General features: G+C 52.8%; 1 protein-coding gene and 1 non-coding gene across 9 annotated transcripts in view; both read right to left on the bottom strand.

Moving 5' to 3' along the window:
- PARVB (parvin beta) overlaps nucleotides 1-24,686 on the bottom strand; it is a 144,795-nt gene that overhangs the window by 18,111 nt on the left and 101,998 nt on the right. For 7 of the 8 annotated variants that reach the window (XM_034948616.3, XM_055105428.2, XM_055105429.2 and 4 more), the window contains 6 exons: nucleotides 20,062-20,202; nucleotides 18,680-18,795; nucleotides 15,170-15,228; nucleotides 11,545-11,564; nucleotides 3,655-3,716; nucleotides 56-124 (listed from right to left, as the gene is read on the bottom strand). In XM_034948616.3, the coding sequence (XP_034804507.1) occupies nucleotides 56-124; nucleotides 3,655-3,716; nucleotides 11,545-11,564; nucleotides 15,170-15,228; nucleotides 18,680-18,795; nucleotides 20,062-20,202 (467 nt within the window). The remainder of the gene's footprint in view (nucleotides 1-55; nucleotides 125-3,654; nucleotides 3,717-11,544; nucleotides 11,565-15,169; nucleotides 15,229-18,679; nucleotides 18,796-20,061; nucleotides 20,203-24,686) is intronic. The other variant, XM_034948618.3, reaches the window with a different exon arrangement.
- Nucleotides 859-942, bottom strand: TRNASTOP-UCA (transfer RNA opal suppressor (anticodon UCA)). The gene has a single exon. It is a non-coding gene; the product is annotated as a tRNA-Sec (tRNA).

The raw sequence follows: 24,686 nt of genomic DNA, 5'->3' as shown, positions 1-24,686 counted from the left end.
CACTGACTGAAAATGGCGGTGGACAAAGGATCCTTCAAGCCAAAGCAGCACATACCTGGGTCTCCAGTTCCGTCACCTCCAAATTCAGCTTGTTCAGGTGCTTGTTCACAAAAGTGATGAGAGACTGCCAAGAATAAAAGAGACACAGGAGCCATGAATGGCCCGCATGCAGGTCCCATCTGGAGGGGCAGGCTTGACATTTGCCAGCCCCAGCTCTGTGAAACGCTTTCATCATCTCCTGTTTGCTAAAATAAAAAGCCCATGTTTCAAACTCAACATCCTGACAGTAGCCCCTAGTTTTCATGGCATAATGCCCACATCTATCCTGGCTACACATGTCTCTGCTCACCAACCAATGCACACATATGCCAATCCGTGCACGCATGCCATATTTAACAATCATACTGGAGAGCACTCTGTGCTCTTAAGAAAGATGAAACTGCCAGGGGAGGATCATTACATTTGCAAATGTATCTTAGGTGTGACCTGGAACGGTAAACGGCACACTCAGAAGACTGAGGAAAGTGCTGCCTTGAGCCACACCTACTGAATTTTTTTTTTTTTTTTTTTTTTTCTGAGACAGAGTCTCACTCTGTCGCCCAGGCTGGAGTGCAGTGGCGTGATCTTGGCTCATTGCAAGCTCTGCCTCCCAGGTTCACATCATTCTCCTGCCTCAGCCTCCCGAGTAGCTGGGACTACAGGCGCCCGCCACCACGCCCAGCTAATTTTTTTGTATTTTTAGTAGAGATGGAGTTTCACTGTGTTAGCCAGGATGGTCTCGATCTCCTGACCTCGTGATCCACCCGCCTCGGCCTCCCAAAGTGCTGGGATTACAGGCGTGAGCCACTGCGCCGGGCCTACAAAGGTGGAATTGAACCACTCTGTCGCTAGACAGCTACAGGTTTGAAGCCTGCACCCCAGACCACTGAGGATCATCCGAGCTTTTGGTGCCCCGGCTAGAGTGCAATGGCATGATCCTGGCTCACTGCAACCTCCACCTCCTAGGTTCAAGCGATTCTCCTGCCTCAGCCTCCCGAGTAGTTGGGATTACAGGCACCCGTCACCAAGCCCGGCTAATTTTGTATTTTTAGTAGAAATGGGGTTTCTCCATGCTGATCAGGCTGGTCTCGAACTCCAGACCTCAGGTGATCCACCCACTTTGGCCTCCCAAAGTGCTGAAATTATAGGTGTGAGCCACGGTGCCCAGCCTGCCTATCGATTTGCAATACATGGGGAGATCCACCCAGGGTGATCTCTCTGAGCCCTATTATGTAGGTACCAAGGGGCACTGGCTTCTCTCCGGCACAAGCTTAAAACCTGTCACCTGTAATTCCTCAGTGACCAAACCCAACTTTGATGGAAACTCAATATCATCCACCACTGCCCATGACATGATTTCTTTGTTTTGTTTTGTTTTGAGACGGAGTCTTGCTCTGTTGCCCAGGCTGGAGTGCAGTGGCGCAATCTCGGCTCACTGCAAGCTCCACCTCCCGGGTTCACGCCATTCTCCTGCCTCAGCCTCCCGAGTAGCTGGGACTAAGGGTGCCCACCACCATGCCCACCTAATTTTTTTGTATTTTTTAGTAGAGACGGGTTTTTGCCATGTTAGCCAGGATGGTCTCGATCTCCTGACCTTGTGATCCACCCACCTCGGCCTTCCAAAGTGCTAGGATTACAGGCGTGAGCCACCGCGCCCAGCCTGCCCATGATATGATTTCTTACCCATTCTGCTCAAATTTACTGAGCAGCTACTATGTGCCAGGCATGCTGCTTGGTGCTAAGGACACAAACACAGTCAGAGAGCTCCACCCCTGGCCCCCGCCAAAGGGCCTGTGATGTAATTCTCCGTATGCGTGTAGTGGTGGGACGGAGAAGTCAAGAGATAGGGCACTGCAGGGAAACACGCAATGCAGGGGAGATTTCATGAGCCACTAACGGGTGTGCGGACCCCCGTTAAGACCATGGAGAGGGAGCATTGGAGCTGGGCCTGAGGGTGGGCCAGTGCAAGGTGAGAGTGAGCCGAGTGGGCACCCAGACACATCTGCAAACCCTTTGGGGTCTTCAGGCTGTGGCTGGATGTGGGTGGGATGGGAAGGAGTAGGAGGGGACGACCCAGGGAGAAACCTGCAGAGGTGGGCAGGGGCCCCTGACTTCATTCTGGGGCACAGAGAGCTACAGACACCTAAACTTGCAATGTGGAGGTGAGGAAGGGACAGGCTGGAGTGGGAAGCTACCAGGCAAATCAAAGGATTCTGTCTTCTTCCTTGCTGGTGGCTCCAGTGCCGAAAATGTGTCTTTCGCAGAATGAATTAACGTGGTATCTACCGAGAGATGAAAGCAACCTCAGGCCACACCATTCTCAATGCTACCAGTGACTATACGCTGCCGGCTAAGCCCATGCACAGACAGAATCCCAGTTTATCCTCACAGTGCCCTGAGAGGTGGGTAACATCTCTGTCCCCACTTGACAGATGGGGAAACTGAGGCTGGGGGGTATAATCTCGCCCTTCGCCAGAAGTCACACAGCTGATAAGTGGGGAAGCTGGATTTGATTCATTCCCCGAACCGGTTCTGTCAGGGTCCCTGGGGGCCACATTGACGAGGTGGAAGTGGGGGACTCTGAGGCTCCAAGTATATCCCTCACCACCCGAGAGTGCTAGGAAGGCTTTGTCCCAGAAGGACCATTAGCACGGTTCCAACAGCCTTTTACAAAATGCTTCCAAAAATGAATGATCTCATCGTCCAAACCCAGGCCAACATTTTCCAAAAGTGGGTTCCACTAAAATACAATGCGTCCTACCCCAAAATTGATAGATAAATAAATCCCACTATAAACAAACAAGTTGGAAAAATGCTTCCTACCAAGCTCCCTCTTGGAGAAGTACAGTATAGGTCAGACTATTAAAGGTTCTGACAAGTCTTGCACTAAGAAAGCTGTTTGGGTAAGCTGTCCTAGACAAAGGAGAACTCTCTTGCCTGCACCATGGGTTGAAATGAGCGCTCCTCCGATGTTATGGGAAGGAGGGATGCAGCAGCCTCCTGAATGGGATGCCTGCAGGCACTCGGATAAGTTAATGAGCAGCCAGTGGGCTCCAGTTCCTTTTGACGGGAACAAGCCTCCCTGGCAGATCCCCCAGAAGCTGATCACACCCAGCCCCCAACTCCAGAGCCTCAGAGATTTTTCCATCCACAGATTGACCAGCAGGCTGCCTGGGCTAGTGAGGGCCCATTCTCTGTCTGGAGGGAAACGGGCCAAATCCATGCATGGCACAGCTCAGCCGCACAGGCCTGCATGTTTACTGGGCAGGCTGTAGATGGTAAATGAGGCCAGCGAGAGCAGCAGGCTGACATGCTTAAAAACATTTCCACATTGAAAAAAGGCCTCGAGTCAGAAAGAAATGGGGGCTGGGTAATTCACTTAACAGAAGTGGAGCGGGCGGGCAGGAAGACACCCAGGGAGCAGCGAGGTTGAGTTAAAAGGCGCTAATTTTATGCACTGTGGTTAGGTTTTTGACTGTAATTACATTTCAATCCATGTGGCAAACATTTCTGAGATTCCAAACATTTTCCCACCTTCTTCCCAGCGGGGCGTTTGTGCTGTCAAAAAGCCACGAGCCAGGGGAGAGCACATCCAACATCCCACCAATAGCTCACCTTCTTCACCACGCTGAGCTTATCCGGGGCGTGGTCGAACAGCGTGTCGAAGGCATCCCGCTCTGAGGACATGCAAAGAGAGACACGAAGGAGCGTTTATGGAAACCCGCGGTGCTGCCCTAATCCAGGGACCTGCCAGCTTCTGATCCCTCAGGAGGTTCAGCCTCAACTCCCACACCTGCCTAGAATCCTTCCAATTCCTACCAGAATGAAAGGGCTGACCCTGATGATCAGTCCCGGCCAAACCAAGGCGAGCAAGAGCGCTTGGGAACAACCAGAACAGCGTGGACTAGAGGCTGCAGAGGGTCCCTTCCACCTGCTTTTTACCTTCTCATATGAAACACATAGATGGCATCTGGCATCTGCCCCTGCCACGTCCTAGGACTTGAGGCGTCCTGAATTCTCCCTGTTCCCACACTCCTTGTCTACTGGCAAATGTCACCTGTGAATCCAACCACTTCCCCCGCGACAGTGGCCATGTCCTGCTCGCGCCTCACTGCCCCTCGCCTGGGAGCAGCTGCAGCCTCCTACTCCACTCCTGGCCCCTGAGCCCTTCTCCCCAGCAGGCAGAGTGAGCCCTTCCAAGTGCAAACAGGATCATTTGTTTCCCCCCTCCACTCCCACCACAACTAAAACCCTCCAACTGCTTCTTATCATGCTTAGAATAAAATCTATCTTCTCTACTGCGAGCCATGGGACACTCAGATAAAATCCATCCTCTCTCCCACGTGCCATGGGACACTCAGACTCAGCGTTATCCTCCTACACGCACCCTCCCTGACTTCACTCCACCAACCGGCCTCCCAGCTGCTCCTGCTGACACTGGTGCACACTTGCCTCAGAGCCTTTGCTCCTGCTGCCATGGAGGGGGGAGTTCCATAGGGGTATATGGAACAGAGACTTGGACCCAAAGCAGAGGGCTGAGGTCTCCAGGTAGACACAGAGCTGTGGGGCATCACTGCCAGGGCAGAAGAGACAGGGAGGAGGGCATTTGGAAGGGGCCCAGGGCCCCCCAACTTCCATCCTCCAGGTTTCTGGAGGCCGAGCATGTTCAGAGGACCAAGCCCAGCAGAGAGACCCTCTTTTACCAGCCAGGCTGGGGCCCCAACCCAAGGAGCAGCCCTGGGAGCTGCGGAGCCCAGCTTGACAGGGAGAGAGTGGGGTAGGAAGCTCCTCCCGCCCGTCTAGTGGGTGGCCTAGGGGAGCCTCCTCAGGGACCGCCCTGGCCTAGGAGAGAGACAAAGAGAGCCCAGAAAAAGAAGGAAGGGATTAGGCCCAGGTAAGCCAGAGACCTAGGGAGAGAAGTCGGCCAGGCCTCCTCCCAGAGGAAGCATGCTGACCCTTCCTCCCAGGCTGGGCCCCAGGAGGCAGCTCACACCCCCCTGCCCAGCCCAGCCCAAGTAGCCTCTTCCGTGGCCTTGTGGAGGTGGTGAGAAACAAAGAGGAAAGGAGAGAAGGAAAGTGTATGTGTACGTGTGTGTGCACGCGTGAGCATGTGTGTGCATGTGTGGGCACGTGTGTGCGTGTGAGCATGTGTGCATGTGTGAGCACGTGTGTGCATGTGTGCACTGCGTGTGTGAGCGTGTGTGTGTGAGCACGTGTGCGCACGTGTGTGTGTCAGCACGTGTGTGTGAGGGCGTGTGTGAGCATGTGTGAGCGTGTGTACACGTGTGAGCACGTGTGAGCGTGTGTGCACGTGTGAGCGTGTGCGTGTGAGCGTGTGTGAGCATTGTGTGCATGTGTGGGCACGTGTGCGCGTGTGTGAGCATGTGTGCGTGTGAGCACGTGTGCGCGTGCGTGAGCGTGTGTGTGCGTGTGAGCACCTGTGTGCACGTGTGCGTGTGTGAGCACGTGTGTGCGTGTGAAGGCGTGTGAGAGCATGTGTGTGCGTGAGCGTATGTACACGTGTGAGCACGTGTGAGCGTGTGTGAGCGTGTGTGAGCGTGTGTGCGTGTGTGTGAGCATGTGTGTGACTGGGGGAGGGGAGGGAAGTTTTCTTCACCTAAAGACCAACATTGACCAAAATGCCCTGCCTCTGGACACACGCCAGCTTCCTAATGCAGCAGCTGTAAATGATTTTTGTAATCATCTAAGACTACACTCAATAAGACAGTCTGCTAAGGGGCAAAAAAAAAAAAAAGTGAAATTTTTACATCTTTACAAAGCAATACGCAAACTATAAATGCAGCTTAAGAAAAACCCCAGGAGCAGAAGAGTGCTTGACGTCAGCCAGGGTATATTTAGCTGGGCCACCGCTGGGCTGGCAGAGTCAAGCCACTCAAGGAGACATCGGTGCTGCAGAGGCCTCTCCGCCGGCTGCCATGCCCCTGGACCCAGGGGACTGGCATCACGTCACACAGTCCACAAGGCAGGGAGGGGCCAGGGGCTCTGAAAATGGGCACTGGGGACCAGGCACAGGACCCAAGGGCATTTGGAAGGGACCCAGGGCCCCCAACTTCCATCCTCCAGGTTCCTGGGGGCAGAGCATGCTCAGAAGACTGAGCCCAGTGGAGGGACCCTCTGTTACCAGCCAGGCTGGGGCCCCAATACAAGGAGCAGCCCTGGGAGCCACAGAGCCCAGCTTGACAGGAAGAGGGTAGGGTAGGAAGCTCCTCCCACCTGTCTTGGGGTAACCCAGGGGCCTCCCCAGGGACCACCCTGACCTAGGGGAGAGAGAGAGACAGAGACAGCATACTGCACCCCTGTGATGTGCTTGGCCTTGGGAACGAAAATAGATCCTATTTTGTTCTAGCTGCCCCACTTCACACCCCATGACTGGGCAAATCCTTCCCTCTCCAACCCCCTTTCTTTCTCCATAAAGGCAGCATTCTCACAGCCCCTGCCTCGCTCTTGGTGTGGAACTAAGTGGGGCAGTGAGTAGAGGCAGGAGCACGGAGCCTGGCAGGAGCATTGTCAGTCCTCAGTCCTTACAGCTCCCGCTCGTCCTGTCCCCCAGAGCCTCCGCAGGCTCTGGGGACATCACAGAGATAAACAAGGAGGGACTCCGCTCTTGGAAGAGGCACAGACTTGGGGGAGGGCCTGGAGAGGGAGTAAACTATGATCTTGCAACACTGTTAGTGTCAGAAAAGAGGAAGCCAGACGGGGGCCAACCGACCTGACCATATGCCAGGGCTGCCCAAGCTCAATCTGCAGGAATGCTCAGCTTGGTCCCTGTAATGTTTTGATTTGAGTCAACAGTTTTCATTTGTTTTGTTTTGTTTTGTTTTGGTCTTTAGGCTTTTTGAGACAGAGTCTCACTCTGTCACCCAGGCTGGAGTGCAGTGGTGTGATCTCGGCTCACTGCAACATCTGCCTCCCGGGTTCAAGCAATTCTCCTGCCTCAACCTCCTGAATAGCTGGGACTACAGGCGTGCACCACCACACCTGGCTAATTTTTGTATTTTTAGTAGAGACGGGGTTTCGCCATGTTGGTAAGGCTGGTCTTGAACTCCTGACCTCAAGTAATCCACCCGCCTCAGCCTCCCAAAGTGCTGGGACTACAGGTGTGAGCCACGGTACCCGGCAAGAGTCAACAGTTCTTAAATTGGAAAGTTTGTCCAAAAGTTCTGAACTTCTGGCTTCTCTTGAAGAACTGGAGGCTGTGGCAACAGTGAGCCTGCACTCCCACCTGGCAGCAATAAGCTGCCCCTGGGGATGGGGGTGTGGACTCTCCAGTTTGCGCCAGACCCCACCACTCCCCACTGCCACCCAGCCCTGGGGTGAAGGGGCAGATGACATTATCATTGCATAATCTAGACACTCTCCTCTTTTACATTATCAGCCTGGTCCCTGGAGACACCTGAGTCTGGGACCCATGAACCAAGGGCTGGGGGGACCTGAGGAAGGCTTCACAAAGCAGTCCTGGGGTTCAAGCCAGGCTTGCTGGGGCAAGAGGAGGAGGAAAGGCGCTCCACCGAGGGACCAGCAGGCACAAGGAGAGAGAGATGCCAGAAAGCCCAGCACAGGTTCAAGAGCCGGGTGGACTGTGAGAGGGGTTAACAGGGGCTGTGGCCTGCAACGTGGGAGTTATGGAGGGCACAGTCAGGAGCCACGGGTGATGGGATGGAGCCAGAGGTTTTGGAACAAGCCCTGTTGGCAGAAATGGGAGAGACGTGAAGGGGAATTACTAGGAGTTACAATGAGGGGGAAGAGAGTGAGGAAGGCACATCCCCCTTCTTTCCCCTCTGCCTCAGGAAGAGCCTCCAGCCCAGGGCAGGCCCAGGAGGGGGAAGGGCCGCCCGCGGAGAAGCCGCACCAGCTCACCCGTTGCCATGGAGACCAGGCTGCAACCTCCCTGGATCCCCTGAGACTTGTTTCCGTGGAGAGAAGCCTCCTCACCCACCTCATCCAGGACAGTGATGCTGTCAGGAGGCAGCGAGGACCTGTGGAGCCACCTCCCTCCTCGGAATGATGGGGAGTGGGCAGAACGGAGTCCCCATCCCTCCCTGGGTCAGGGTACTCGTGGGGAAACTGAGGCCCAGAAGACCACTCCTGGCAAAGCCCAGCACATTAGCCAAGGAGGGTCTGCCCGGCCTTCCAGAAGCTCCTAAAACATCTGCCCCAGCTGCGTGCAGACTGTGGCCAGGGCTGGCTGCTTTGGCAGGGGGTGGGGTGCACCCCGAGGAAGGGTCAGCTCCAGCCCACAGAGCACCTCTGGGTCAAGGAGCCATGTGTGAAAGGAGAAAGGCAGGGGCTGTGGGTGCCCCTGAAAGTTTGCTGGCACCAGTGTCTGCCAGACACGTGCAAGCTTCGTTGTGTAAACACTGGCACAGGGAAGAGAAGCCAGGCCATCCCCATGAGCTGAGTGCTGCTTGGTGTGTCACATGAGTACAGAAAGAACTAAGGCAGGGGTGGGGAGGAGAGCCAGTGGAGGCCAGTTTGGGGCAGTGGAGTCAGAGAGGGCCTCCCTGATCAGTGACATTTGAACCAAGAGCTGGCAGAGCTGAAAGAGTGAGCCATGGGGTAATCTAGAGGGAGAGCATTCAGGTGAAGGTTGCTGGAGGAGAGAGCACCCTGGGGTGCTCTCGGGGGCTGAAGGAGGGGAATGGCATGGCAGGGAAGCCAAGACAAGGCGTGCTGCTGCCCCCACAGGGGCGGGTGCCGGGCCAGACACCCTGCTGTGCCTGAGGGTGCCAGGCTGGGTAACCAGGAGACTTCGGAACCTGCGTCAGCAGAAGCAGCAAGGCCGGGGGCGGAACTAATTGCCTGTCACCGACTAATAGCCTGTTTGCATTTTCTCAAGCACAGCACATAAAGCCTACAAAGTAACGAGAACAATTCCATCGGCCTCTTGTACGTGGTCTTACGATTCCACAGTCCTCCCACCCCTGGAGTGACAGCTGGGTCCACTTTTCACATGTGACACCTGGCTCTTACCTAAGGAGCCACTGCCCCAGCCATCAGACCCTAAAGCTCATTCATGGGGTGGCAGGGGCTCCGGGGCCAGGCTTCTGGGCCCTCGGGCCACAGGGTGCTATACACAGCCTGAGGCCCATGTGCTCCCAACTGAACTGAACAGACTGTCTTTTCCCTAAACCTCCAACAAGGCCCGAACCAAACACAAAAGTGACAGCGCCACAAAAAAACAAAAAGACTCAAAAATGCTTGAGGGGCCCACTCTCATCTCTTTTTTTTTTTTTTTTTTTTTTTTTTTTGAGACGGAGTCTTGCTCTGTCACTCAGGCTGGAGTGCAGTGGCGCAATCTCGGCTCACTGCAACCTCCACCTCCTGGGTTCAAGCGATTCTCCTGCATCAGCCTCCCGAGTAGCTGGGACTACAGGTGCCCACCACCACGCCCGGCTAATTTTTTTGTATTTTTAGTAGGGACGGGGTTTCACCATGTTAGCCAGGCTGGTCTCGATCTCATGACTTCATGATCCATCCACCTCGGCCTCTCAAAGTGCTGAGATTAAAGGCATGAGCCACCGCGCCCGGCCCTCTCCTCATCTTTAGGCTTCTACAATTCCAAAGGGGTTCTGAGCCTCCTCCAGGAAGAAAGGATGGAGAGGAGGTGACAGAGGGGGGCACTGTGCCCCCAAAACGCGCCTCTACCTAGACGCAGGGTGGGGAGACGCCTCACCCCGGCCCCATGAGCTGTGACCCCACTGCGGTTTCGCCTCCCTCAGCAACTATATACAGGATGTTTCTCTTTCTCTTCCTGCATTTGTTGTTTAATAATAGAGACATTTTAAAAGAGCTGGAATTCTCCTTAAAAACAAACAAACAAACAAACAAAAAACAGAGAAGGCCTGTGAATGTTCCCAGCACAGCTTAAGGTCTAGTAAAGAAAGCCTAGGGGGGACACACTGGCTGCATCTTCTCAATTCAAGCCCCGCAGGATCTGAGCCACTTCCCCTCTCCACAGGCGTGATGGTTAATACTGTCAGCTTGATTGGATTGAAGGGTGCAAGGTGTGGTTCCTGGGTGTGTCTGTGAGGGTGTTGCCAAAGGAGATTAACATCTGAATCTGTGGACTGGAAAAGGCAGACCACCCTTAATCCAGGTGGGCACCATCTAATCAGCTGCCAGCACAGCCCAAATAAAAAGCAGGCAGAAGAACATGAAAAGACTAGACTGGCTTAGTCTCCCAGCCTCCATCTTTCTCCCATACTGGATGCTTCCTGCCTTCGAACGTCAAACTCCAGGTTCTACAGCTTTGGGACTCAAACTGGCTTCCCTGCTCCTCAGCTTGCAGAAGGACTATTGTGGGACCTTGTGATCGTGTGAGTTAATACCCTTAGTAAACTCCCCTTTATATATATCTATCTATCGTATTAGTTCTGTCCCTCTAGAGAACCCTAATACAATAGATAAGCAGCAATGGCATCCTAGCTGGTCCCCATAATAACTTGAGGTTACAGAGCCCCATGGCCAAGCTGGCCCAGCCCTCATTGTATAGGACTCAGGGGGTGGCACCCCCACCCAGAGGGCCCCCAAAAGACAGATATCAGCTCCGCTAGAGAGGCAGGTAGGAAACTTCTATCTGGTTTCCATTTTTCCTTTTAAGAGCTGTTCTCCCCTCCCTGCTCACTGGAGAACAGGATATCTGGGGGTCAAGAGGTTTCTCTTTTGAAATGCTTCCCAAAGCACTGAGGCTGGCCAGGCCGAGGGCCGGGGAATCCTGGTACTGAGGGTTGAAACGTTACCATCCCTCACCGAGATGAAGATGAGGTCTCAGGCTTTAATGAGGGAAGAGAGAGTGATTACCTCTCTCTCTTTGGGAAGAGCCACTGAAAACCAACACTAATAAAACCACCCCACATAGAGGGCTGTCCCCCGGCCAAGCCGGGCACTCACCTGTGATCTCACCCAATACTCACAGCAGCCCCTGCCTGGGGAGAGCCTTTTACATTCCCATTTCACAGATGAGGAGCAGAGAGAGAGGAAGGGGCAGGCCACAAGCCACCAGCCAGGAATGAGCCCTGGCTGCCTGACTCTAAGGAAGTCTGCTAAACCAGTGGTTTCCAGGAGGAAATAATACACATGGAAGGATATCCACAGAGCTGAGCCCCTCTCTTCCAGCCAGCTAATGACGCTCCATGTGCTGGCCGCCTCTCCTCCCTCCCTTTTACCCTCAACCACTCTTGCTCCAGCCCCTGACAGTTCCAGCCAGTGTTACATCCCAGGCCCCTCCTGCTCCCCTAGCTGGTCACCCAGCCTTCCACCCCACTCCTCCTAGCACAACCCAGCCACTCTCAGCTCTGAGAAACAAGCCTGTTATACGGAAAGGTGGGGGTGGGCTGTGCACTTTCTCTAGGATTCCAGAACTATGGGGGCAGTGAGACCCATCTAGTTTCCCACTCCCCCCAGATAACCATGTACACTCTCCGGGAGCTTCCTGGGGGAGCCCTAACATGCCTCCGTCTCCCCACTTTCCCCGGGGTTACTTACCGAACCGGCCCATCATCATCCTGCAAACAAGAACACAGAGAGAGCCATGAGATGGGTCACTCAGAACACAGTTTCACAAGCAGCACAATGGAGGATGAGGGACAGAGCCAGCCAGAAAGCTGGGCCCTCGCTGCCCAGGTAAAGGCCTACTGATAAGAATGCAAGTCCCATGGTGCTGTGTTCCAGCCTGCTCTAATTATAAACGAGAGGTGCTTGTGTGAATTATTAACGTTTGCACAAGGTCAGCAGCAAATCACCATCTCTATTTGCACATTAACCACCCTGGTAATGTTGTTTGGAGGGGAGGTACTTAAATCAGAAGAGTGGTGAATATGAAGATTTCAGCAGACAACAGGTCTTCCAGCAGCCGTGGAACGCTCAAAACACAGGCTGGGCCAGGCACAGGGGCTCATGCCTGTAATCCCAGCACTTTGAGGGGCAGAATCGGGTCAATCACTTGAGGTCAGGAGTTCGAGACCAGCCTGGCCAAAATGGTGAAACCCCATCTCTGCTAAAAATGCAAAAATTAGCCAGGCATGGTGGCAGGCACCTGTAATCCCAGCTACTTGGGAGGCTGAGTCAGGAGAATCACTTGAACCCAGGAGGTGGAGGTTGCAGTGAGCAGAGATTGCACCATTGCACTCCAGCCTGGGCAACAAGAGTGAAACTCTGTCTCAAAAAACAAACAAACAAACAAACAAAACAACAAAAAAATGCAAGGCTGGAGACCAGCCTGGCCAAAGTGGCAAAACCTCCTCTAAGAAAAATACAAAATTAGCTGGGTGTCATGGCGTGCTCTCTAGTCCCAGCTACTCGGGTGCTGAGGTGGGAGGATTGCTAGAGCCTGGGAGGTCAAGACTGCACTGAGCTGGGATTGCACCACTGTACTCCAGCCTGGGCAACAGAGCAAGACCCTGTCTCAAATAAATAAATAAACAAAGAAACACACACACAAGGTTGCAGGTTACTCATGTTTCCAGGAGTAAACACAATGTACTTGCAGGACTCGTGGAACTAAAGGATCCTGGAGAACCACGAGGCCAGGCCCTGATCTCAGGCAGGTGGCAGCAGAAGCAATGGGGGAGACGGGAGTGGTGAGCAGCTTCTCCTCAAAGATTCCCAGTGAGTGAGTGCACAGATCCTTTCCATGCACTGCCTTCCTGAGAGGCAAGGAAGTCTTTACTTTGTCCCCAAATCCCTCTAGGCTCAAGTCCTTTGGCTCCATCTTATTTAACAAGCACTTACTTGAGTACCTACTATGTGCAGGCTGTGCAGATACAGAAATTAACATCCCCTGGAGATAAACACTATGTGGCCCTGCCCTCAGGATGCCTGGGAGTGACAGACCTCGTAAGCCAATATTTCAATGTTGGCCACATGTGTCCAGAGGCTACGGGAACTAACAGGAAGCCAAGCACTCCTGCTTGGCAGACAGAAGGGCTTCCTGGAAGGGGTGACCTCATAGCCACCTCTTGAAAGAGAAAGGGGAATACTGAGACTGGACAGGAGGTGGCAATGCTGCCTTAGGAAACTGAATGTGGATCTTTGGGCCGCTGGTTTTCAGCAGACATCCAATGATTCAAATGTTCCGTCAGAGCCTCTGCAGCCACGGGGAGGGGAAGGAACAGGAGACAAGGATGGGATGACCAGCCCTGAGGAGAACCTACTTGGGGCATCATCCTGGAGAGGTGACCCAGGCTCTCCTTTACCCTGGCCCTGGCTGGCAGAGGGATGCTGACTCAGGCTAGAAAATCCCAACTCCCTTCCTCACTGCTCAGGGCCATCTGATATCTGATTGAGGTGGCTTTCACTGAAATCTCCCCTTCCCTGACTTTGGGGTGCTCCCCTCCTCCTGGAAATTCCCTTAGGGCCCTGAGGCACTTCCCACAAGCCCCTGTGTTAGACTGTACATGTCTGTGGATGCATCCTTTCTCATCAGCAGGATGGGTCGCCCTGGAGGAGAGGAACTGCACTCAGCCCACCTCTCAGTGTCTCTGTTGATCCAGCAGGGAGGCTGGCATGCAGCAGGTCCTTGGGGCCACTTACTGCTGATGAATAGCTGAGACAATTCTCCCACCCACTTGCTCATTCTCTGTCTCTGGACCATTCTAGTTTTATGGCAGGGGGCCCAGCTCCTCCTTGCTGTCCTCATATGGGACCCCCTCACCTAGAGGGGAACTCCTATCACAGCATGCCCACCACCCAACAAGGTGCACAGGCCATTCCTGCACAAGGAGGCAGAGTCTGTTTCCTGCATCTTGATCCAGGATGACCTGTGACTCACTTTGACTCACAGAATTGAGGACATAGGTATGGATGTCCAAGACAAGGCCTCAAGGGGACTGCAGCTGCATTCTCACTCTCTCAGGACCCTGAGAGTACCCTGGGAAGATGCCCAGCACTGTGAGGAGGAAAGAGACCCAGGGGAGGCCAACACCAACCACCAGAGGTAGGGGGAGCCCATCTCAGCCTCCCCAGCCTCCATCCAGCCTTCAGGTGTCTGCATCATATGAGCAACCCCAGGCGAGACTGGCTGAACAACCGCCCAGCTGAGCCCAGCCTAAATTTCTGACCCACAGAATTGTGAGCAGCAAATGAAACAGATGTTGTTTTAAGCCACTTGGCTTTGGGGGTGATTTGTTACACAACAATAAACAACTAAGACACCAGCCCAATCCCAGTTCCTCATGAGCAGCCCTTCTCCTACTGCTGAATAGGCAGAGCTGCTGCCAAAGGCCCACTGTGCTGGGCACAGAACCACATTCTCATCCTCCCCTTTTCCAGCTCTCCCTGTTCCCTTCGTGGGCCTGGGGCAGACTGGGAGGCCTCTTCATGGGCCTCTGCACATGCATCAGCCTGCACTCCACTGTCCCATCATCTTCCCTGACAGCTTGCAAGCCACGAGTGGTTTCCTGTGTCAGCTCCAATTTTTGAAATACCATCCATGAATTCACAACACAGTAATTAATCACTCTGTGAACTTAGCTGATGGATTAGCTGAGACAATCAATTTTTAAATGTTCTGTTTCATCTGTAACAGGTTTAGTCAAGAGGCACAAATGCAGTGAATTCTAAAGATTCTTAGCAGGTTATCACAAGGAGTCCTTAAAACCACATACCACAGATACTGTTTGATTTGCTATTTTCAATAGATTTGAAGCCTTTTAGACTTCTGAACACCTGCCCTCTGGCTTTCTCTAGGAGATAACAGATGGCTTAGTAGTGTCTGTCAAAGGAAAGTTCTGGTTTAAAGACGTAGCTCCCGCCTCTGATGGGGCTAATGTAGATGGATAAATGAACTGAGACAATGGTTCTCTCTAACTATCCTGAACTCTCTCTGCCTGCCCCACTTTGCAATGTTCTTACAGCTCACCTTTTAAGATAGGAATGAAAAAATTCAAAGTCTGTGGAAGGTAACTCAGTTCTAATGTTAAAAACTCTGAAGAAAGTGTGCAGAGGGAGGCGAGCTGGGGTGGGAACCAGCATGAGAATCACATGCTACAGAGAAGGGGTGTGGAGCGGGAGCAGCCCCACGGGCGCTGGTGTCCCTGGCTGAAGTGGCAGCCTGGGGTCCCGCTCACTCGGGGCAGCAGGGCCTGGAAGGGCAAGACAGGGGTCCACTTACTCTGTAGTTGTGGTCAGCTCCTCCGAGATGTGGCTGGAATGCAGCAGGCCTTCCCGTTTCTGAAAACCCCAAAATAAACATACAAAATCAGGCAGTGGAGAGTTGAGGAAAGATGCACTGACAGGGCAGACGAAGCTGCAGGGCCGGAGATCATCTTAGAAAAGAGCAACAGGAGAAGGAGGGGTGGTGTTGAACACGCATGCCAGGCCTGGGTGAGTACACAGCAGGGGACCCTGGGCAGGGTGCCTTTCAGCGACCACAACCTGTCCCTATCCTCCTCCCCACCCTCTGGTCTCCACGTGGCCTTGAGAGTTGGCATTTGTGTGGGTCTCAGGAGAAACACCCCAGGTCAGGATTCCCCAAAGGGATCCTCTATGCTTTGCAGCCAGGAGAGGTGAGGCATGCAATTGGGAGGAACATCAATAACAGGGAACATCCCCTGCAATCATGTGTGTGCACAGGACTGAAGAGGGTCCCCCAAAGTTCATATCTACCACAAACTTCAGAACATGATCTCATTTGGAAATAAGGATCTTTGCAGATACTAGCTCAGATGAGGTCATCATGGATTATGGTGAGCCCCACCTTAATCCAATATGGCTCACCTCCTTATTAGAAGAGGAAACAGACACAGAAACAGACAGAGGGAGGAAGCCATGTGATGACAGAGGCAGAGACTGGGGAGATGTGGCCACAAGCCAAGAACACCAAGGACTGACAGCCACCACCAGAAGCTGGAGGAGGCAGGAAGACCCCTCCCCTAGAGGAGGAGACGTGAGGGAGGACACCCTACCCTGACAACATCTTGATTTCAGACTTCTGGCCTCCATAATTGCGAGAGAATAAATGTCTGCTGTTTTAAGCCACCTGGTTTGTGGTACTTTGTTATGGCTGCCCTAGGAAACTGACACAGTATATGTCACACTTCTCCCAGAGCGTGGCAGGTATAGAAAAGCAATGATGGCCGGGCACAGTGGCTCACAGCTGTAATCCCAGCACTTTGGGAGGCCAAGGCAGGCAGATCACGAGATCGAGAGATTGAGAGCATTCTGGCCAACACGGTGAAACCCGGTCTCTGCTAAAAATACAAAAATTAGCTGGGCGTGGTGGCACGTGCCTGTAATCTCAACTACTTGGGAGGCTGAGGCAGGAGAATCGCTTGAACCCAGGAGGCGGAGGTTGCAGTGAGCTGAGATCGTGCCACCACACTCCAGCCTGGGTGACAGAGTGAGACTCCGTCTAAAAAAAAAAAAAAGTAATGATGGTAGTGAGGGGGGCATGGCAGTGGTGACGGTAGGGGTGGCAGCCCGCCTGTCACAGGAGCTCCAGATGGAGCCTGGGTGGCTAATCCAACCACCACTGAACCCCTCAAGGGACTGGGAACTCATTTCCCACTGGGCCAGCCCACAGTGGACACTACCAAGATCTGGGCTTCCATCCCTTTCCTGAGTTTGACCTCCAGGGAATACTCAGGGTTGGTGCTTGTTATTGAACAACAGTATGGGTGACATTTATCCTGATTCTCAGGAGTGCCTGCTAAGGAAGGTCCAGACATTGTGTTCACCTAGTCAAGGATCAAACATGCCTGAGGCACCCACCAGGTGCTGGGCCCAGGTCTAGGATTGGAGACATGAAGCTGGATGTTTTATAGGTTTGTAGTAAAATCTTGGTTTTATGGGGAAAAGCATTGCAGCTCAGCAAAAGCAAGTGATCAGCCCAAAGCCACGTGGCCAGGCAGTAAATAAGGCCCTTTCCTTCCTTCCTTCCACCCTGGAAATGCCACATCCCTTACACCAACCACTCCATCTGGGGTTAGATAAGGGGTCCCCTGAGCAAGCTCAGAGGCCAGGGGGCTGCAGAGAAGACAGAAGGCGGCTCTAAGGTCTGGGGAGTAACTGCGCCCAGTTCACAGGACCCCCTGCTCCCGTTTCATTCTGCTTTGGTCGTGGCCAAACAGCACTCCTCTAACCCGTTATGGCGGGAAGCACCAGCAAGTGCTTGCCTGGTTCAAACTTTCTGCAAACCCCAAAGATTATCTTGGACCCAAGTGCAAGCCTGAAAGGAAATACTCCAGTTTCTGAGCCTGCACAGGGCTCCTGGGGCCCCGAGCTGACGTAGGTAGGCTTGGGAACCACATCCCAATGTGTCCTAGGGAAGCCTTTTCAGGCCGGCTGCCTGTGAACCAGTGGCCAAGACCCGGGGCCATAGGAATGGCCCCCCAGGTCCCGAGTCACCACCACCAGCCACAAACATCCTCCTTAGGAAGGAAACATGGAGACATGGCAGGTGGCCCTTGCCGGATGCCAGAGAGGAGCATTCCCGTCCAGTCAAGACTGAGCTCCCAGGGTAACAGAGGGGCCAGAATAGGTTCGGAAAACACAGTGAGAGCCATGTCCTCCCCGACCACAGAGACCACGGGACTGAGAAGTTTAAAAACCAGAGGAAAGTGGAGCCGGATGTCTCCAGTAAAATAAACACAGAAGCATCCAAGGTTCCGAGCGTGACCTCAACTCTGGCCGCAGTGGTCACCCCCACAGATGCCAGGCGTGTGTTCCTCCTTTAGTGGCTCAGCAGCCTATGCTGAGTGCTTAGAGAATAGTAGGCGCTCATTGCACATTTACTGAGGGAAACTGCACACATGAACCCTAGGCAGCGACTGTCCACTTAAATGTAAGGGAAATAAGGCCAGGCATGGCAGCTCCCACCTATAATCACAGCATTTTGGGAGGCTGAGATGGGAGGATCGCTTGAGCCCAGGACTTCGAGACCAGCTTGGGCAACATAGCGAGACCTTGTCTCTACAAAAATTTGAAATTAGCCAGGCACGGTGGCATGTGCCTGTAGTCCTAGCTACCTGGGAGGCTGAGGTGGAAGGACCGCTTGAGCCCAAGAGGTTGAGGCTGCAGTGAGCCATGACTGCACCATGGTGGTCCAGCCTGGGCAGCAGAGTGAAACCCTTTCGCAAAACATAAAATAAAATAAAAAATAAATGTAAGGGAAATAGCAAGAGAAAGGTAACTCTACTTCACCCTCTGTTAGAAGGACCTGGGTTCTGGTTCCATTTCTCCAAGTGAATCAAGAGAAATGAACCCAAAAAAAGAGATGATGGGGCATGATGAATAATCCCCGACGAATGCAAAGCGGCTTTAATTTGGGTGTCTGTTTCATCCCGCGGGGCCAACCTCCTCCAATGAGTAATAAGCACATTCAAGGGGATTGAATTCCAACCAGTTGGCTTTGGAGAGAAATGAATGTTCTTTTCAAAAATGTGGAAAATTAAACCTCAACACCCTCATGCCTCTGCTTCTGCCTCTCATCAAATCAATGCCATTGTTCCCGTTCCAATCATTTATCTCGGAGCCAGGGTGAGACACACATTTTGTCAAAAGGGAAAAATAGAAGGTAGCCTCCTGGGGGGAAAAAAGGAGGGGGAGGGCAGGAAAACTGCAGGAGGAAGATGTTGCCTCTCTGGCGGAGTTACGGGCAGGCCGACCACTCGGTTATACTCACCCGCACGACCACCACCTGCACCGTTACATGCTCAGGAAGGCGGATGGGGGCCCTGAAGTGCATGGCCAGAGAGACCAGCAGGTGGAGGATGGCCACCAGGTTCTTCCCGTGAATTGCTGCAGGAGGAAGGAGGAAGGGAGACGCTTTAGATCAGGTTACACAGGAACCTGAGCCCACGTGCAGAAGGCAACAGAGACACAGCATCTAAATGAGACCCCAGCGAGACAAGGATGGAGCAAAGTGTGGACAAATCAAGAGAGCTGATGAGCAACCTGGTGAATTTACTTCTAGCTTCAATGTCTCCTTTCCTGTTGGCCTAAGGTGACTTGTGCAACCACTTTTAGAAGCACAATGTTTTTAAAAGCAATAAATTGGGCAGTGATGAGGGAAAGGAACAGGATAGTAAAATTAGCACAGAAGGGAAAAGATCATGGAAAGCAGGTCACGGCCACTTACCCATCACAAGGATGTGCGTTATTATCTCTGGCACTAAAAAAGGGCTCCCTCTCCGCAATGAACCATCCCAACAAGGGTAGGCTGCCAAGAGCAGAGGCCACTCTGGGGACATTAGACATTAGCCCCTGCCTTGCCTGAGTCTGTCCTCTCTCTTCCTCAGCATGCGGACTCAGGTTTGGTCAACATCACCACTTCTCCTGCAGGGTTTTACAGTTTACAAGGCACCCGATTCCCCACCCACGGACCCAGCCACCCACGAGACAGCCTGGGTCTGCCCAAGGTCTCGATACCAAGAAACTGGGTGCAAGGCCAGGCTCCAGGGTCTCCTGCCTACCACTGAGAGCCCAGCTCACCAAAGCACGGAGACCTCTGGCCCAGCACAGAGAGCCCTGAAGCCACACCCTCACAGCCCTGCTTCCAGGGGAAGGAGGTGGGGAAGGAGTGGGCAGGACCGAGGAGAACTTTCCAGCTTCTCCTGGTTTAGTCTTTCACCTGCTGGGTTCATGTCTTGGCTGAAAATACCGTGATGTCACATCTCATAATGCCAGGGTCATAGGCAAACAGCCCACTAGGTGTTGCTGCCACCAGTATTTGGGGTTGAGTTCCAACAAGAACCCCCCAAGGCTGCTTCTCTCTCTCAAAGTCCCTCTGATCCACCCATCCATAAACATTGCCTCTCTCCTCTGCAGCATGGGGAGGATGGAGAATTGTGGCCTGACCAGGTCCCTTTTCTAGGATCTCCCTAACCCTTCTCCTGTTCTTCTCCCCTGCAATGTTCTACCTCTTACAGAGCAGGGAGATGAACCCAATTTTAAGATGCAAGGCCAGATGGGATGATGATGAATGTGGATGACAAATGTGGATGACGAATGTCGAGAGGACGGGCTCCCTCCAGACAGTCTCTCCCCCTGTGGCGTGGAACTCACAGTCCACGCTCCACCGGAGCGCCCAGCCGCGGGGCCGCAGCAGGTCATGTACTGCTTCCAGCACCGTCTGCAGCTTCTGTTTCTGCCCTATTTCGGACTGTGTCACCTCAGCCACATTCAGCTTGCACCCTGCCAGTTTTTCTGCAATGAGAAGCACAAGAGAAGAGGGTCAGAAAAAGCTGGAAGGGCCAGGCGCAGTGGCTCATGCCTGTAATCCCAGCAGTTTGAGAGGCCGAGGTGGGTGAATCACTTCAAGCCAGGAGTTCGAGACCAGCCTGGCCAACATGGTGAAATCCCGTCTCTACTAAAAATATAAAAATTAGCCAGGTGTGGTGGCACACACATGTAATCCCAGCTACTCGGGAGGCTGAGGCAGGAGAAGGGCTTGAACCTGGGAGGTGGAGGTTGCAGTAAGCCAAGATCACGCCATTGCACCCAAGCCTGGGCAACCTGAGTGAGACCCTGCCTCAGAAAGAGAGAGTGAGAGAGAGAGAGAGAGAAAGAAAAAGGAAGGAAGGAAGGAGAGAGAGAGAGAAGAAAGAAAGAGAGAGAGAGAGAAGAAAGAAAGAGAGAGAGAGAGGGAGGGAGGGAGGGAGGGAGAGAGAAAGGGAGGAAGGAAGGAAGGAAGGGGAGAGAGATATGCTGGAGGAACTCAGAACCACCAAGACCCCAGCCTCAAGGAGGTCCCCGAAGCGGGGCAGGTTACCCTGTGGCCATGGGGGTGTCTTGAGATGCTGAACCATGAACTCTGAGCTTCCAGGTCACTAATCTTCCTTAGAGAATGACGCCAGATTGAAAAGGGAAGAATAGTTAAGGATAAAACTGTGGGTGTTATACTCGGGAACATTCTATGCATACAAAATGGAAAAAACATAATAAGATGTAGTTGAGAGGCAAGGAGGTTACCTGGGAAGAATGAGAGTGGGAGTCAGGAGGTGAGAAGACTGTCCCTGTGGGTCCCAAAAGGGAGAGGACTGATAAAGATAATTTTTAAAAAGGTCTTAAAAGCTGCCTCTGCCTCTCCACACACCTGAGGCTCCCATTCTTGTTTCTTAAACATTCTACCACCACAATAGGAAGTTAGATTAGATATTCACAGAACTGGCGATGATTTTATTACCAAGAATGAACAGGAAACAATCCGGAGGAGCACAGACAAGAACTGTCACATTTCGTCAAGATTCAATTACTGAGACTGAGCTCCAGCTGAGCCTGCACCTCCTTCAATTTCCCTTTTGTTAGCAATAGGTACTGGCAGGTGCCGGCCACCAGCACCCCGCCCCACACCCGCTGCAGGGCCACACGGCAGGAAGGACCCCCAGTTTCCCTGCTAGTCTTCGATTATAAGACTCCAGTGTTTACTGATAGATCCACTCTGCAAAACAACAAAAGCGACATCACAGAGCATCGTGAGATGGTTCACTGGGAGGGTGACTGCAAGCACTCAGCACAGAGCCTTCAATACACAGCTGCTGTCAGTGACGCCGGCATTGACATGCCATCATGAAAGCAATCAAGTCCAGGCCAGTCACAAATGGGGTTTCTCTTTTGCAAGTGGTTCCCAGCACAAAGTTCTGTTTAAAACATTTTAGCTGGAGGACCCCATGTCTTCAGTGTTATCTCCCCAGCAGCCTTCCCTCCCTCAATTAGAAAACAAACAGCTTTGGCATCCCTTTCAGGATAATAAAATTCTAGAGCAAGGCCTGCTGGGCTCGGAATACCCCTTCGATCATGCGTTTGTTGGCTGACAGATAGGGACTGAATACCTACTATGGGACAGGCACTGTCCTAGGTGCTGGATATAGCACAGATAACAGAGGTCCCTAGTGGGGAGATAAACACCCGTAAAAAACATCTGATTGGGTGGCAATGACTGCAAGAGAAAAAACAAAGCAGCCCAACAAAACGCATCCTGCAGGGGAGTGGAAACGATTCCCGCTTATTCATCTGATTTCCCTCCATCTGGATCTAACAGCTCCTCGCTGAGTCATCCACAGCTGTCTGTCTGAATTTGCGCCCTGGAAGTAGAGAGCAAGTAGGTCCCACAGGTGTTCAACAACCATGGAAAGGGCAGAGCAGGGCAGCTTGGAGAAGGAAGGAGAGAGACAGGATCATACAGAACTGGGTGGTCTGAGAGCCTCGCCCACCAGGGAGATGGGAAGCCTGACGCGCCCCCGTTGCACCTGCCACCATCCAGCCCCGCAGACTGAACATGGCCACGTCACCCAGGGTGGAGGAAGAGGAGTCGGCAGAGGAGCGGAGGACACTGGATTCGTTTGTCTGGGCTGCTGCAATGAAGCATGCCACACACCGTGCGGCTTAAACAACGGAGATTTATGTCACAGCTCTGGAGGCCAGAAGTCCAAGATCAAGGCACCGGCAGGGTAGACCCTTCTGAGGCCCCTCTCCTGGCTTGTAGATGGCTGCCCTCTCCTTCCTGTGTCCTTACTCGGTCTCCCTCTGTGCATGTCTGTGTCCTAATCTCCTCTTTTTATAGGAACCCTAGACATATTGAATTAGGGCCCACCCACTCGTATGGCCTCATTTTACCTTCATTACCTCTTTTAATTTTTTTTATTTTTTTGAGATGGAGTTTCACTCTCGTCATCCAGGCTGGAGTGCAATGGCACCATCTCAGCTCACTGCAACCTCCGCCTCCCAGGTTCAAGTGATTCTCCTGCCTCAGCCTCCCAAGTAGCTGGGATTACAGGCATGTGCCACCACGCCCAGGTAATTTTTGTATTTTTAGTAGAGGCAGGGTTTCACCATGTTGATCAGGCTGGTCTCGAATTCCTGACCTCCAGTGATCCGCCCACCTCAGCCTCCGGAAGTGCTGGGATTACAGGTGTGAGCCATCGCACCCAGCCTATTATTATCTCTATAAATACAGTCACATTCCGAGGTTCAACCTGCAGGGCTGGCTGGTAGCAGGGACAGTGGGAGGCTGCCAGGCTACCCATCTCTCCTAGTGGGCGAGGCTCTCATACCTTGCAATGTGCCTGTATTTAAAGAGGCAGTTAAGGTAAAATGAGGTCACATGGGTGGGCCCTGCATGTAGGACTTGAAAATATGAATTTGGTGGTGGAAACAGCAGGCAACAGAGACCAAAGAGACTGGCCATGCCTGTGTGCTGCCTTAGGCTGGGTCTTGGGTGACTCCTGTGCAACAGAGAATACGGCACATGATCACCTGCATCATCAGACATCACTGTGCCCACTGACGGGGGCCACAGCAGCAGCTCATCACTGTGCCCACTGGCGGGGGCCGCAGGAGCAGCTCAGGGCTCTGTTGTGGCCAGGACCCCTATCTTCCTAGCGCAGAAAGAGAGAAAACTGGGGAGCATTCTCCCATGTAGCAGGTGACCCTGAGTGATGGCCACATGTGGGGTTGAGTACACATGTGATGAAGAACTTCACCTTCACAAGGAGAGGGTGTGCCCGTGAGTGACCAGCAGGACGACAGCCAGGAGCTCCCACAGCACGGGCACCTCACTCTGGCCATATACAGTCTACCTTGAGGGCTGCACTGCAAACACAGGGGAGCTACGCCCCCAGAAACCTGGCATGTGGCAGAGAAGCCGGCAGCTGCTTCCAGAATCTTCTCTCAAGAAGAGGGATTCGGCTGGGTGTAGTGGCTCATCCCTGTGATCCCTGCACTTTGGGAGGCCAAGGTGGGAGGATCGTTTGAGCCCAGTTCAAGACTAGCCTGGGCAACATGGCAAAACCTTAGCACTACAGAAAATACAAAAATTATCTGGGCATGGTGGTATGCATCTGTGATCCCAGCTTCCCGGGGAAGCTGAGGTGGGAAGATCATCCAAGCCTAGGGGTCAAGGCTGCAGTGAGCTGTGATCATGCCACTGCATTCCAGCCTGGGCAACAGAGTGAGACACTATCTCAAGAGAAAAAAAAAAAAAGAAGAGGGACTCCTCAGGGGTCCTGCTGGTTCACTCTGGGCAATTTCCACATGGCCAAACCAGAAGTCTGTTCTCTTTCCTCCTCTCACCTCCTAGAAACACCTCCTTTACCCTTCCTGAATGCAACACTCCTCTGGCTCCCCCTCCCTTGTGACTGACCTTTGCCAGAACTTCCTCTTCCTGACCACTAGTGGCTGACAGCCCAGACCCAGTCCTCAGACCTCTTCTCTACTATGGATGCACAGAAGTTGGCTTTGACCTTGGTATTCAGCTAAAATCTCCTATTTGGTTTGGGCTTCTGCCTTTGGAAAGCCAAAGAGCTGAATGCCTACATCGGGTCATTCCTGGCATCCCAGAGCTCAAGGATCAGGTGATCACATCAGTAGTATCACATCAAGAGAATATCACATCAACAGTATATTATGTCATTTCAGTGTAACAACATTCACAAAACGAGGCAAGACATTCTGATGCTCTGTTACTATCTGAATATTCTAGTCCATTGTTCTTTTTTTCGGTTAAAAAAAAAAAGTGGTTTTAATATGTCAAACCACTTGACACTCAAGAGATTTTAGAATTGCCTTCTCAAGTGCTTATGTGATTATTCAAACAAGATGGAACAGCAGCTATTCCACAAGAAAAAGGCTGCTTGAGCCAAAGGAAGCCTCATGTTATACTTTATGGATAACACAACTGATATAGCAGGACT

The sequence above is a fragment of the Pan paniscus genome, chromosome 23 (assembly GCF_029289425.2).
Source record: "Pan paniscus chromosome 23, NHGRI_mPanPan1-v2.0_pri, whole genome shotgun sequence".
Taxonomy (NCBI): Eukaryota; Metazoa; Chordata; class Mammalia; order Primates; family Hominidae; genus Pan; species Pan paniscus.
The sequence above is the reverse complement of the archived record's forward strand: the minus strand, read 5'-3'. Positions and strand labels throughout refer to the sequence as shown.